The sequence below is a fragment of the Notamacropus eugenii genome, chromosome 3 (assembly GCF_028372415.1).
Source record: "Notamacropus eugenii isolate mMacEug1 chromosome 3, mMacEug1.pri_v2, whole genome shotgun sequence".
NCBI classification, from domain to species: domain Eukaryota; kingdom Metazoa; phylum Chordata; class Mammalia; order Diprotodontia; family Macropodidae; genus Notamacropus; species Notamacropus eugenii.
Genome location: NC_092874.1, coordinates 470,952,679 through 470,966,258, shown reverse-complemented (window position 1 = coordinate 470,966,258; position 13,580 = coordinate 470,952,679). Strand labels below are relative to the sequence as shown.

The 13,580-nt window shown below is 42.3% G+C and overlaps 1 protein-coding gene across 2 annotated transcripts in view; it reads right to left on the bottom strand.

Moving 5' to 3' along the window:
• Positions 1-12,344, bottom strand: part of PDE1C (phosphodiesterase 1C) — a 573,123-nt gene extending 560,779 nt beyond the window's left edge. The window contains exon 1 of one of the 2 annotated variants that reach the window (XM_072598889.1): positions 12,330-12,344. Coding sequence is in view for 1 of the 2 variants with exons in the window: in XM_072598887.1 (XP_072454988.1) it covers positions 3,243-3,594 (352 nt within the window). In the remaining variant the exon portion in view is untranslated. Of the gene's footprint in view, positions 1-3,242; positions 3,595-12,329 lie in introns of those variants that run through there. The other variant, XM_072598887.1, reaches the window with a different exon arrangement.
• Between the last annotated feature and the right edge of the window lie 1,236 nt (positions 12,345-13,580).

Here is a 13,580-nt window from a genome sequence, read left to right as displayed (position 1 = left end):
ACCTACAGGAAAAAAACACAGACTCCTTAATTATAATTTCAAGGCTCTCTACCATATGACTCAAACCTATATTTTCTAGTTTTCATACTGAATAGTGAACTGGACCTGAAATTTAAGTTCTACCTTTGACACCTACTGACTCTACAAGATTCTTTCAACCCTGGAGCTCATATCTAATCAGCACCTTTGACCCTGAGGGCTGCTCCCTCTCCCTAATTGGAGAGGTTAAAGAGCTATCCTCCCAAAATCTCCATTTAAGGAAGGAACACAGGTTAATCATTGATTCATTTCCCATCCAGTTGCAATCCCTTATGTCTCCCATGATGTCTCCATCATCCTGTCAAATACTCTTGCACTCACCTGCTTTTTTTGCTTCCTTTCAAATGTTTTCTTCTCCCCCTCCCCACTAAATTGTGAGCTCCTTGAAGATGCAAACTGTCTTTTGCCTTTCTTTATATCTTCAGCATTAGCTGATGAATATCAGGCCACTGGATCCAGATGGCCCAGGAGAAGAAAATGAGGTTGGTAACCTTGCACAGTCCTTCCTCATTCAATTCAAAGTCAACTGCAAGTCATGACTTCATCTTGATGTCATGGTCCTCTTCAAGAACGAAGGATAAACACAACAAACAACAATCTCCAGCATTTAGCACAGTGCCTGGTGAATAGTAAGCACTTAATAAATCTTTATTGACTTATCAACTAACCCTTTGCCACTGCTCAAGCCACCTTCCTTCTACTTCTGCGCATTTGTGTGGATTATGTCCAAAGTCTGGAATGGACAAGGCACCACTAACAGCCTAGCACCTTCTCTAGCCTCCATGATTGCGTCTTTCTGCAGGGTCTGCTGAAACATATATATCAGCCTTGGCTTCTCCCAGGGACTGGGATTCGAGGTCTTTCCATGTAATCCTGCTGGCTGCCACATGGAGACAGCAAGTATTCCATCCTTTATAACTAGCTTTTGTCTACCACTACTACCATCAACAAATGCCTAGCCTCTGTCACCCACAAGGGCAGAAGTAGGTGGAAGGCACCAATGTTGAGGAGAGAGGAGATGTGCCTTTCATGGATGACAGCATCACTGCATAACTTGATCCTTAGACATATCTACAGCCCCTCAGGGGGACTGTGTTAGAGTGAGATGATGGATTGACTAGGACTAAAGACTTCCTTTATTACATGACCCTTGGCCAGTTTCAGCAATAATTCCTCTATCATACCATAATAAGCAGGCACAGAAAGATTAAGGGGCTGCCCCCAAACAGACTAGTATTGCCTGGAATTACAGGCCTCTTTTACCACCCCACATTCCCTGCCATATCTGAACCTGATGAACTAGTAGTTCCCTGTCCTATTGTTAACACACTCCCACTACCTGTTCCCCTAATCCCTGTGAGTCAGAGCCACTGACTACTATCCTTATCCTCAATAGAACATTAGGTCTTTGAAGACAATGATCGTATTTTTGAGTTTGTGTCCCCAGTGCCTGGCATGGTGCTTTGTACATAGTAAGGACTTCACAAATTTTCTTTGAATTGACTGTAATGGAAATAACCTTTTTGGTACAAGGTCATAATTATGCCTTCCGAAGAAGGGATACTCATAGCACTGAACATTTCATGTGGTGTAGAGCTAATAAATGGAAAATCTTTTCTTGGAAATACTTAATGACATTAAAAGAAGAGATGTATTTAGCAGCATTTTTTGAAATACAAAAAAAAAAAAAACACAAAGAAGTTAAAATCCTCTCCCAAGCAAGATGGGAATCCTGAAGAGAAATCAAAGCACCACAAATTGTTTTTTATCTACTCTCAGTCATGTTGTAGAAATAATCATGAATATGAACATACTTTCCCCTAAAAAAGCCCCTGAATAGAAAACTCAAGACTCAGGGCCTATCTTACTTTAACAAAAAAAATCTATATTGTTCATGAAAAACTTTTCCTCTTTGTGTTAAAAATGTGGGGGTGGAATTGGGCAGGAAGAAAAATGAGACATCAGTATCCCAATTAGATGGATGAGCCTACCACACATTTCATTTCAGTAAGAATTTATTAAGTACCTACTGTGTGCCAGACATTGTGCCAGGTGCTAAGGATATAGAAACCAAAAACATTAGAAACAATGTTATTACATTAGAAAACATACATTTCCATCTCTAAGCTCTTTAAAGAAAAGCACTGTGGGAGTGGACTGTTACTTCTGTGAGCTTAAGTACCATCAAATTCACCCTTCACCTGTAACCCATTAGCCTATTCAAAACCTGCATGAATGTCAGGTTGAAATTATGACTAGGGTTCATGCATTGCACCAAACAGTCTTGCTTATTTCCTCAAGAGTTATTCATGTATATGAATATCATCTTATGTATATGAATATATATTGTATATGAATATGTATATGAATAATATCAACTTAGTGATTTCTCTTGCAATCATAAAAAGAGGACCGAAATACAGTTTAATCAGTTCATAAGTGAGGAACAGAAAAAATGAGAAGCTTTATTTCCTCAGTTGAAGAGGCACAGGTAAAAAGAATTCTCCTCAAAACTATTCCCCAAATGCACTGGGAATCCCTACATAAGTACTTGCTTGTGGGAAATCAAAATGCCAGTTCCTTTTCAGATTGAGTTAACTTTTGAAAGAGCACAAATGAAAAGCTGGTGCTCTTCTTCTTCCTGAGATAGGAGAAAGATTGAGGAAAGGAAGAGAGAAGAGCGATACTGGGGGGAGACAGATCATGAGAGGGAGAGCAGAGAGACTGGGAGACAGGGGAGAAATTTGTGGAGGAGACAGAGGTTGGAGATGGCAGGGGGACAAAAACGAGGAGACTTGAAAGAGGGGTCAAGTGGTAAGATAGGAGAAAAAGAAGCAGAGGAAGGAAGGGGAAGAAGAGACATTGAAAAAGAAAGAAAAAGGCATAAAAACGGAAAGAGACAGAGTTACAACAACCATACATGTCTCCTTCCAAAGTAACAAGAAAAACTTCTCCCATTCTTCCCACACGAAGTGGAGAAAGCAACTCTGCAGACGTAAACCTCTGCCACTTGATAAAGCAAGTCCCTATCCAAGGATAACTCCCAAGGAGTCACAGATACCGACTTACAAAAGAAGTTTGGGAGCACGGGAGAAGGGAAGGAGAGACAAAGTCAAGTGCATAGAAAAGGAGTCTCCCTTCCGGGAAGGTGGACTGCGGGTCCTCCTGCGGCTGAACGGTTCCCCAGGTACCCCGCTGCTCACCTGCTGCACTGACGCTTTGGGGCAAGGAGGGCTGATCCATGCTCTGGGCGCCGGGAGCGGGCTCCATCGTAGGCTTCAGCACCGGGGACAGCGACCGAGCTACAGTCGGCCCTGGCTCTAGCTGCAAGGTTGTCGTTGGCTCCCAGGCAGTGGCTGATTTGAGAGATGCTTCTGAGGCGCGCGTCTCCTGATCTCGAGCTCCGGCTTTACCTCGGGGCTCCAGAACCCTGACAGTAGCGCACTGAGCCCTCGGCGCCCCCTCCTCCTCCTCTGCCTCCCGCGCCTGCTGTCGGGAGCTCAGCTGCACCACTGTGTTCCGGGATCTACTGAGAGCCGAAGTGACAGAACCCATCTCAGCGGGGCAATCCCAGTACAGACTGGGTCCAGGTGAGCGTCCCCTGGCTGTACTCCTTAGCTGTGCACGCCCTCCCCACCCCGACTCCGTGCCCACGCCACCCTAAGCGCCTTACCGCCGCGCCCCCTACTGTCTGCCTACCCCACCCCACCCCCCACAAACAGCCCCTCAGCCCAGCCTCCCAATCTAGAAGCCCTTCTCGAGGGATATTCTGCTGCCCAGGAGGCTGCTGGGGAGGAGGAAGGGCAGGAGGGGGAATACATAAAGAAACTGGCACGCTTGGAAAGAAACTAGAGATGCCCCCCAACCCCCTGCATAAAGCCTTCTGACTTTTCCTTTCCCAGAACAAGGTCACCTGGGAATGAAAGATGACAGAAGAGGGGAGGGGAGGCAAATGTTGAGGGCCAAGGTTGATCAAGAAAGTACCCTCTTCGTCCCCCCAAAGTAACTAGTGAAGAAGTAGGCTTCCCAAAATATACGTGACCCTCCCTCTCACTTCCTACATTTCATTGACCTGGGACCAGGAGTCTGCCCCCATTCTTCCTTCTCCCCAACAAACTTCTGGAAGACCAAGGCCCCAAGGGAATGATAAGGGAAAGATAGGAATGGGACATAGTTCTAATTTGTTTTCTTCAGAGTAACTATTCTTAGAATCAGTGGTTCCTCTTCTGGGACATGGCCCCAAGAGTTCTACTCCCAGAGCTCTCCCAGGAGCTTTAGCTACCCCTATTCCCCTTTCCGTACCCAGGGCCCCCAGTCTCCACCTCCCATGCTCTTCTGTGGCCACCACAGGGCTGGGCTTCCTGCCACTTCCCACTATCAGGGGATGGAAGCTGCCAGAGAAGGTGACAGAGGCAGAGGGGAAAGTGGCGCCATCCCTGGACCAGCTGTACCCTGGAGAGCAAGGAGGTGCCAGCTTGGTCTTGACACCTCCAGAGAGGGGAAGCAGTAGGAATCAAGAAACATTAACACTGCAAGCCCCAGACTCCTGAGGCAAGCTACCCTATTCTATTCTGCTCTGAGGGCGAAGAGAAAGACAGCCCATCACAGCCCATCCATTCCTCCTCTTTGACAGGAATGTAGGAGAGACATAATGAAGATTGGAGGGGGAAGATCAGGCTCCTGTCTTCAAAGATTTGTGCAATATGATGTCTGCTGAAATTGACACAAATCATCCAATAAAGCATCTTAAAAATAAAATGAAGAACTTGGTCCTAAAGCCACAGAATCTTAGAGCAAGAAAGGACCTCAGAGATCACCCAATACACTTCACAGCTGTCCAAGGACACACAGCTAGTAAGTGGCTGGGCTGAGCCCAGGCTCTTGACTGCTGTTCCAGAGTTCTTTTCATTAAACCAGGCTGCTCCCCATTATTAAAGGGGACTTGAGGTGCTGTAAAATGTTTAAAAATTAAAATCATGTCTAAGTTTCCAATATGAAAGTCAATAGTTAAGGGCTAATCTCTGCCCAGTACCTCTGAAGACTATTGCTGTGAGTTGTTATAGTTGATATCCTAGGGGTGGCTTTCACAGTGAACTGATCACACCAAGAAACAGAAAAGGAGAGGGAAAGGAATCAACTTGTCTAATCCCCAAATCTAGGTTGCAGAAGAAAAATCCAATCAATTGATGTTGACTTGATTCAAAGGTACAGAAGCATAGAATATTAGAGCCAGAAGAGGTCTAAGAGGCAGGCAACTCATCCAAACTCTACCTTAACAAGAACCCCTTGTATGATATACCTGGCAAGTGATCAGTCTTTGGTTGTTAGAGACTCCAGTTAAAGAGGAATCCACTCCTTCCCAAAACAGTCCAGTGCACTTTGAGAAAGTTCTAATTGTTTGGAGGTCAGCTCTGACATCAAGTCTATATTGACTTTTTTGTAACTTCTATTCATTTCCCCTGGTTCTTCCCCCTAAGGACATGAAGAACCACCCCAATCCTTCTTTAACAAGATGATTCTTAGAATACTTGAAAGTAGCTATCGTGTTCCCAGTAAGTCTTCTTTTCTCCAGGGTAAACATCACTGGTTTTTTCAATGCATCTTCATATGGTACTTCTGGACTCAAGGGCCCTCTGTCACCCTTGTTACCCTCCTCTGGACACTCTCCAGTTTATCAATATCTTTCCTTAAAATGAACACAATATTCTACATATAAACAGGATGACAAAATGCAGTAGGACTAGTTCCTTCTTCCTTCTGGATACTGATAACTCTCTTAATGCAACCTGAGGTCAAATTATCGCCACTGCTTTGATTGCCTTAGATCAATTTGAGCTAGGATTAAATAGAAAAATAAGCTGAAGTTCTGAGCCCCCAAGTAGGCATTTCCCTAAAGACTCTCATTACCCAAACAGATAAGCAGCCACAGAGAACAACTAGTCACACCTTTGCCAACTCACCTGCTTGGAACAGCACAAGGAATACAAGAGATTACACCTACTGATCTCAATTCTCCTCTTCCTCACTCACCCACAAGTGGATTTTATTTGTTTTGAACTGAACATGCTTTTTTTTTAGTAGAAACTAGCATATGCCAAAATACCACACCCAATTTCAGGGTCAAGTGTCTATGAAAGGAATAAATGTTCCTAAAAGACTGTACCAGAGTTCACTAAACAAGTGTTTCCTTACAGCTGACATTTTCTATTATACTGTACCTTATGGCCTGCCTTCCATCCATAAGATCATGGGACCCAGAACGGGGAGGGACTGGAGAAGAAATCAAGTAGCCCATTACCCTCATCTTACAGATAATAAAACTAAGGCCCCAGAGGAGGATCTGACCAAAATTATTGTTTCTACCAGGCTCATGGAAATTTAACCTCCCAGGTGGACTCACTCAGAGCCCATGAAGAAAAGGGAGACAAAAAGGCCTGACCTGCCCACTTTAATACCACAATAATAGAACATGTGCTTTACAACACCCTTTCATCACCAACCTACAAGAAAATAGCACAAGTGGCCAAACTGGATTTGAAGTCAAGACTTGATTTCAAATCTTGCTTCAGATATGTAAGCTGTGTGACCCTGAGGAGCTTCAGTTTCCTCATCTGTAAAATGAAGATAAAAAGAGCACCTATCTCACAGGTTGTTATAGGATCAAATGAGATAATAGAGAGCTTTGTAGACTGAAAGTGCTATACAGGTGCAAGCTATTATTATGTCCCTTGATAGAAGTAAAGATAATCCTCTATTGATGTCCTCCTAAGTTTCATCATGGAATGGAAGCTTAGGGTTCTCAACGGCTCTGCCAGAAGAGTACAAGCCCTGGCAGGTACTTCCAAGCTCCAAGAACCTCAAGTGTTGGCCCAGAAGTAGATTATGTGTTATCTGTTAGAAAAATTAGGAGAAGCATGTCACCAGATTGGCCACAAGTTGATGAATTTTCTATCCAAAGGAACCCACCAAGACAATCTAATTACTGTCTATTAAGGCATCTAGGGGTTAGGTGCCATCTTCACTGACGGGGAGAGAATTCACAGATTCCTTAAGTAAAGATGAGGAAATTGAGGCTCAGAGAGCCTTACTGACTTGCCCTAGTTTACAGGTTTCTAAGGGTTAGTACTGGGATTCTTAGCAAGGTCACAGGATCATAGAATTTAGAGCCGAAAAACACCTTTGATATCACTCAGTCCAATCCTTTTTCACATGAGCAAAGTGGGGCACAAAGAGGGAGGAATAACTTGCCCAACAGGGCTATAATTATCATACACGACACAGATTGGGACAAGATGGCAGAAAAGGGGTTCAGATCTTCTCATTCCAAATCTGATGCTCCTGACCATGATACCATCATACTTCCCAAGGTTTGGGGAAGGATTGAAAGATATCAAGCTTGGGAAAGCATTGTACAAAATAACTTTACACATGGAAGGATTTAAGCCAGGATGATGGTGGTGGTAGTGGTGGTGGTGGTGATGGTGGTGGTAGGAGTGGTGGTTGTAGTGGTGGTGGTGGTGATAGTGTCTTGGGCAGTCACTCAACTATATACTTGGTTCTAGCCACTCATAGACCTAGATGGAGATATTATAGAAAACTGGGACCACAGTAAAGAGAGACAAAGAGACAAGATAGAAACAAAAACAGAAAGAGAAAAATAGAGAGTGAGAGATGCCCTAAGTTGGACAGGTGGGATGCATGGCCCAGAAGTAACATAGTAATGCCAGAAATGGTCATGTGTACATCAATAGAAAATATACAATGAAATGTCACGCTACAGGGTTTCAGTAGGGATATCTACCCAGTGTAGATCTATAAAGGCACTGAAGCTAAACAGACTGGTGAGGAAAACATTCATGGGTAGGCATTATTTTTAGGGAGCTCTAATAAATATTCTGTTTCTTTTCATTGATTTAGAAATAAATCCTGGTCCTTTTTGGAGCCTGATGAACCATAAGTTTACCAGGGAGTTGGTGTGTAGGAACATTCAGGAAGTTCCCAGATTAATTGGGTAGAGGTAATGAGGCTTTCTATGGGAAATCCCCTCAGAGTGTCCCTTAGCCCTCCACATTCCATGAGAGTGGCAGGCACAAGCATTACAGAACTTTCAAGCTGGAAAGGATTTTAGAGATCATCTCATCTAACTCTCACATTTTACAATGAGGAAAGGCAAAGTCAGATAAAGTCACTTGTCCAACTTCACATAGCTAGTTAGTTAAGGAGACGGGACCTGAACTGAAGTCTCTAGTTAACCCAGTCAATGTTCTTTCCATTACACCACCCATCCAGTGTGTTTTCTAAAGCCTTTTACCAAGGATTTTCTTAGCAGAAGGTTCTGATTTAGTGTCTTAACCTCTCCACATATCATTGATTCTTGGAGTTTTCGAGAGTTGGCATGCAAGAGGAAAAGGCACACATTCATTTTTTTCTACTTTAAAGATAGCACAGTTGTCAGCTTTCCATAGGGAAGGGCTTGAAGGAGCAGTAACAGCCTAACATTCAAGTGGAAATGTCTCCCTCTCTGGGGAGTGCGCATCATCGCCCTGGGAGATGAAACTTTTCCTAAGACATCAACATGTCTAGGACCTGTTGATGTTGGAATTCCCCCTGTGAATACAAGGCAAATAAGCACATGGAATAGGAAGTTGGAGAAAACCAGATCCCCTGAGAGGTGAGTTCATCTATAAGCATCCTTTCTTATTAAAAGAGTGGAGTCTGGGCATCTGCACTTGCCCAGAGGCTCACAAGATTTTTGAGGGATATATTTACTGTTTTCCATGGCTTCTTCAGGGAGGAAGATGTGGAATCTCCTTAATTCCATCCCATAAGCATTTATTAAGTACTTACCATGCTAAACACTAGAAATTCGGTCATTTTTCAGTCAGGTCTGACTCTTTGTGACCCCATTTAGGGGTTTTTTTCACAAAGATACTGGAATGATTCTCATTTTACAGATAAGGAAAGTGAGGCAAACAGGGTTAAGTGATTTGCCCAGGATCACAGCAAGCAAATGTCTTAGGCCAGATTTGAACTCAGGAAGATAAGTCTTCCCGACTCAAGGTCCAGCACTCTATCCACTGTGCTTCCCCAAACACTAAGAATACAAGATAAAAAAGAAATCTTCATATTGCCCATGGGGAGTTTATAGTCTATTGAGGGGGAGGGGACCAAGATGGATGTAGATAAGTAAATACAAAATAGGTAAACAAAAACTAATTTTGAGGTATGGTAATACTAACAACTGGAGGATCAGAAAAGTCCTTCCTAGGAGGTGGCTCTGCATTAACTTCAAATTCTAAGTCTCTTGGGTAATTTGAAACCACAGTCTAAAGAAAAAGATAAGCTAAGAGTTGTCTGCATTTTTCTACTCTGGGTGAAAATCCTTATTTTATATCTAACCCAATTTATCTCAAGCTTTGAGCTTGTGGTTGATTTGCAAAACTGGTGTTTACCATCATTATCTTTATTACCTTTATGACTATGTAGCAAGAACCTTTTGTGTTCTCTCCTAGAGTTGGGCTGCCATATCTCCCCCTCAGGGTACCAAGGGAATCCCTGAGATTGGCGGTGTCTCTTCTCTACTGATCCACTCAAGTCACCATTCTAGGTATGTTTCCCAACCATTGTTAGCCACCAATGATGAACACACCAGTTCCATTTAATGAATTAATTATCAGTTTTTATAAAGGGATATTTATTTAGAAGATATAGCAGGAACAGAAGTACAAACATTTAACCCCAACACTTCATATTCTCCCTTATACCACATTGGCCTTTGGGGAGAGTTGCCTCAGACTTAATTCAGTTGCTACATAGCACTGGTTCCATTAAGTTCATATCCAAATGTACTATTCCAAATACTGTTCCAGGTCCTAACAGTCACTCCTGAAAGGATTGATGTTGGGCTGACTGAAAAACCCTGCATAGAGTCAGCTCACAAACTCTTTGGACTCCCCTACTCTTGACTTTGGGTGATTCACTTTCCTGACCTTTCAAAATTCACAAGTTGTAGACTCCAATCTCTTTTAGCCAAAATGAAAGAAGAAACACTAAGAACTCTTTTCTATATTCATAGAGCCACATTTTGGCTTCAGCTAGGAAAGGGAGACAGATTTCATTCACAGAGAAAATGCATTCTCTAGGACAGTGCTCTAAGATTAAAACAAGCCAGTCATCAGAGGCAAAAGAGAAGTCACCACAATCCCCTAGGCCAACAACAACAACAAAAAAAAACAAAAAAAAAAAAACAAAAACTACTTTTAAAAGAAACCATGCCTCCAAATGGGAGGGGATTGCTGGAGTGGCTGGAAAGACAATGAGCCCAAGGGAACTCTGCCCACACAAAGCTGATGGGAGCCATAATGAAGGACAGTTCTGCCTTTCAGATCAACAGCCCAGCCAGTATTACATATACGTAGTGCTTAGCACAGTAACTGAATTGAGTTGGTCTGTATCTCAGGTCTCGACTCCCAAACCAATGTTGTGTATCCAGTGTTGGAATCACAGAATTTCAGAGCTACAAGAGATCTTAGTAGCTGCATAGTGTAATCCATCCCCCTCAAAGAATCTCCCCTGCTACTATGCCCTGGATAATTTCCAGCATGGGGAAATCCGTTACAGCTTTGTCCATTCCCCTTTGGGAAAACTCTAGTTGTTCTGAGATGGCTTCTGAGGTCCCTTTGAGCCCAGAATCTATGACTTTATGATTTTACCTTTCTAGGCCTTAATTTCCTCATCTGTAAAATGAGACGATTACACTGAATCCAGCTCTAAATTTATAATCTCTTAGCCCTATCTCCCCTAAAAGTCAACAGCCTCAGATTTAACAACATCATAAAAACAGATAATGGTGAAAGCCTTAAGAACTCTGATCAAAGCAATAATCAACCAGGGCACTAGAGGACCTGTGATAATGGAGGTTACCCACCTCCTGACAGGGTGGTGAGCACTAATGAGCAAAATAAGACACATTTCTGGACACCAAAAATATAGGAGCTTGTTTTCCTTGTTTGTGCTTGCTTGTTGTAAAGTTTTTGTTTTTTCTTTGCCTGTAGGGAGGGATGTGGGAGGGGAAGAAAATAAATACTTGTTAACTGAATTTTTTTTTATTTAAAAAAAAGACTGAGACTGGGTGGGAAATCTAGACAATGACCAAGATTCTCCCATCATTCCCATCATTGGGCTCTCAACTGTGGCCACAGCGTAGGGGGTGGGCTGGGGTGGAATGGATCCAGAGACAAAGATGAGCCTAATCTTGGTGATTCACTCAGGCCCCAGTCCATCTGCATGCACAAGGCTGATTACCATGCTTTGTGCCTGCTGACATAATTATGGTCCACTGAGCCAAACCTTAAGAAAGAAACCAGAAATCTTGGGGTTGACAAAGGATGGAGGAAACATGGAAGGCATCCCAAGGAAAGCCACATGCAATATCTGACCTTCACTAGGGAGTGCTTAAAGCAAACTTGGTATACGACTAGAGGAAGGCAGGTCTAGCAGACAAGAGGCTGGGTCTGGAGACAGGGAATCCTGGGTTCAAACCTGACCTTGTGGATTTATTAGCTATGTTTTCATAGGCAAGGCATTTAATCTACGTATACAGTTCCCTCTATCTACTAAGTCATATGTGAGTCATTATTCATCCATTCAACAAATATTTGTTAAATACCTACTATGTGCCCTACGGTTGTAACTCCCCTAAACAGAACAGCATCTGCCCTCATGAAACATATCCTACTGGGGGGAGGGAGAGAGAAGAATACAACATTTACACTAATGAGTAAGTACAAAAATATATAGAGTAATTTAAGAGAGGGCACTATTTTGAGGAATCAAAATAGGGGTCTGGTAGAAAGTGGAGGAATTCAGACAGGCAGGGGTGAGGAGGGAGAGCTTTCCAGGAATGGGGAACAGCCTGGGCAAAAGCACGGAGATGGGAGATGAAGAGCCAGAGAATCATTAGTTGATGGGAGAAGTTTCCACAGGAGAAGTTCCCCACACTGATAGATCACTTATCAAATTTGTGTGTATATATGTTTTTAAAAAATACATATACAAACACATATACATGGATGTGTTCATATGTATAGCTAAGTCACATAGGAATGAAATTTATATTGGAGGTAGAAAGAATGCTTTACATGGCCTTGGGAATTTACAGAAAATTGGTACTCGGGAAGTTGACACAAACAAGAGTTTTATTATTAAGAGGCTCGGCAAACAACACACACACACACTATATGGCAATACAGACAGACAGAAATTACCTGACCTCCATGCAAGAAACTCACTCAGTTGTTGGGGAGGTGCTCAGAATTGAGGCTCAAACGGGGAAGTTATGTACCCTAAAATGGGAAAACAGAACAGATAGTCAGTTTTAGTTGTGGGACGGGGCATTTCTAATCTCCCCAGATGTGGTGAAATTCTTAGAGTCATTGATCAATACCAGGCCTGGGTAAGAGTTTCTTTACTGGGACCAGAAATTGGGAGGTTTCAGGTAACTATCTGGGGTGGCATTCTCCTGCCCTCCAAGAAAATGACATTCTATAAGAGGAAAAAACATGTATTATCTAAGTATATGCAAAATAAACACCCTGTAATTTGAGGGGGGTGCAGCACTAGCAAATGGAGGGATCATATCAACAGTGGCATCTTAACCAAGTTTTGAATAAAAATGAGGGCTCCTAAATCATAATAATTTGATGTAATAGAATACCATGAAGCAACTAAAACATGTATGAGAAATAATAAAGAATTCTGGAAAGGTCATTAGAGAATAAAGGAGAAACATATCAGAACACATGCTAATTATGATCATATAAAGAGGAAAATGGAAAGAAATGAAAAAATGTATCAGAGACTCGGGGAAATGATGGAAAAGTTGCTATGGACAGTTTATGCATTAAATTTCATTTATTCTAATGTAAATTAGTTTCAAGTCAAAACTGATTACGTTGATTTCGCTCTTCAATTGTTTCAGGCTGTCTGACTCTGACCTCATTTGGAATTTTCTTGGCAGAAATACTGAAATGGTTTGCTATTTCCTTCTCCAGCTCATTTTTCAGATGAGAAAACTGGGTTTACAGATGAGCAAAGAGGGATAAGTGATTTGACCAGGGTCACACAGCTGGTAAGTGTCTGAGGCCTGATCTGAATTCATGAAGATGAATCTTCTGATTCAAAGTCCAAGGCTTTATCCACTGCTTCACCTATGCCTATGCTGATGGTTAATACTTTTATAATAAATACAAACTTACATGTGATAATATTTAATATAAAATTTTGGAATAACCTCTTTGTTCTCTCTGAAGCAAACTCAGAGAATGCCTCTTCCTATGTCAACAAAAGTCAGCCAGGACTGACTTAATATTCCTTATGAGACCTTTAACATAAGACACTATCTTGAATAATGGTACATTTTCCATATCTTAATATTTGTAGACATATACTATGTTATGGCATGTTAATTGAAAAGAAAACACAGACATCTTGGGGTCGTAATTTCTACGTGAAACTTTGTCAAACTCTGTTATCTTATTGTA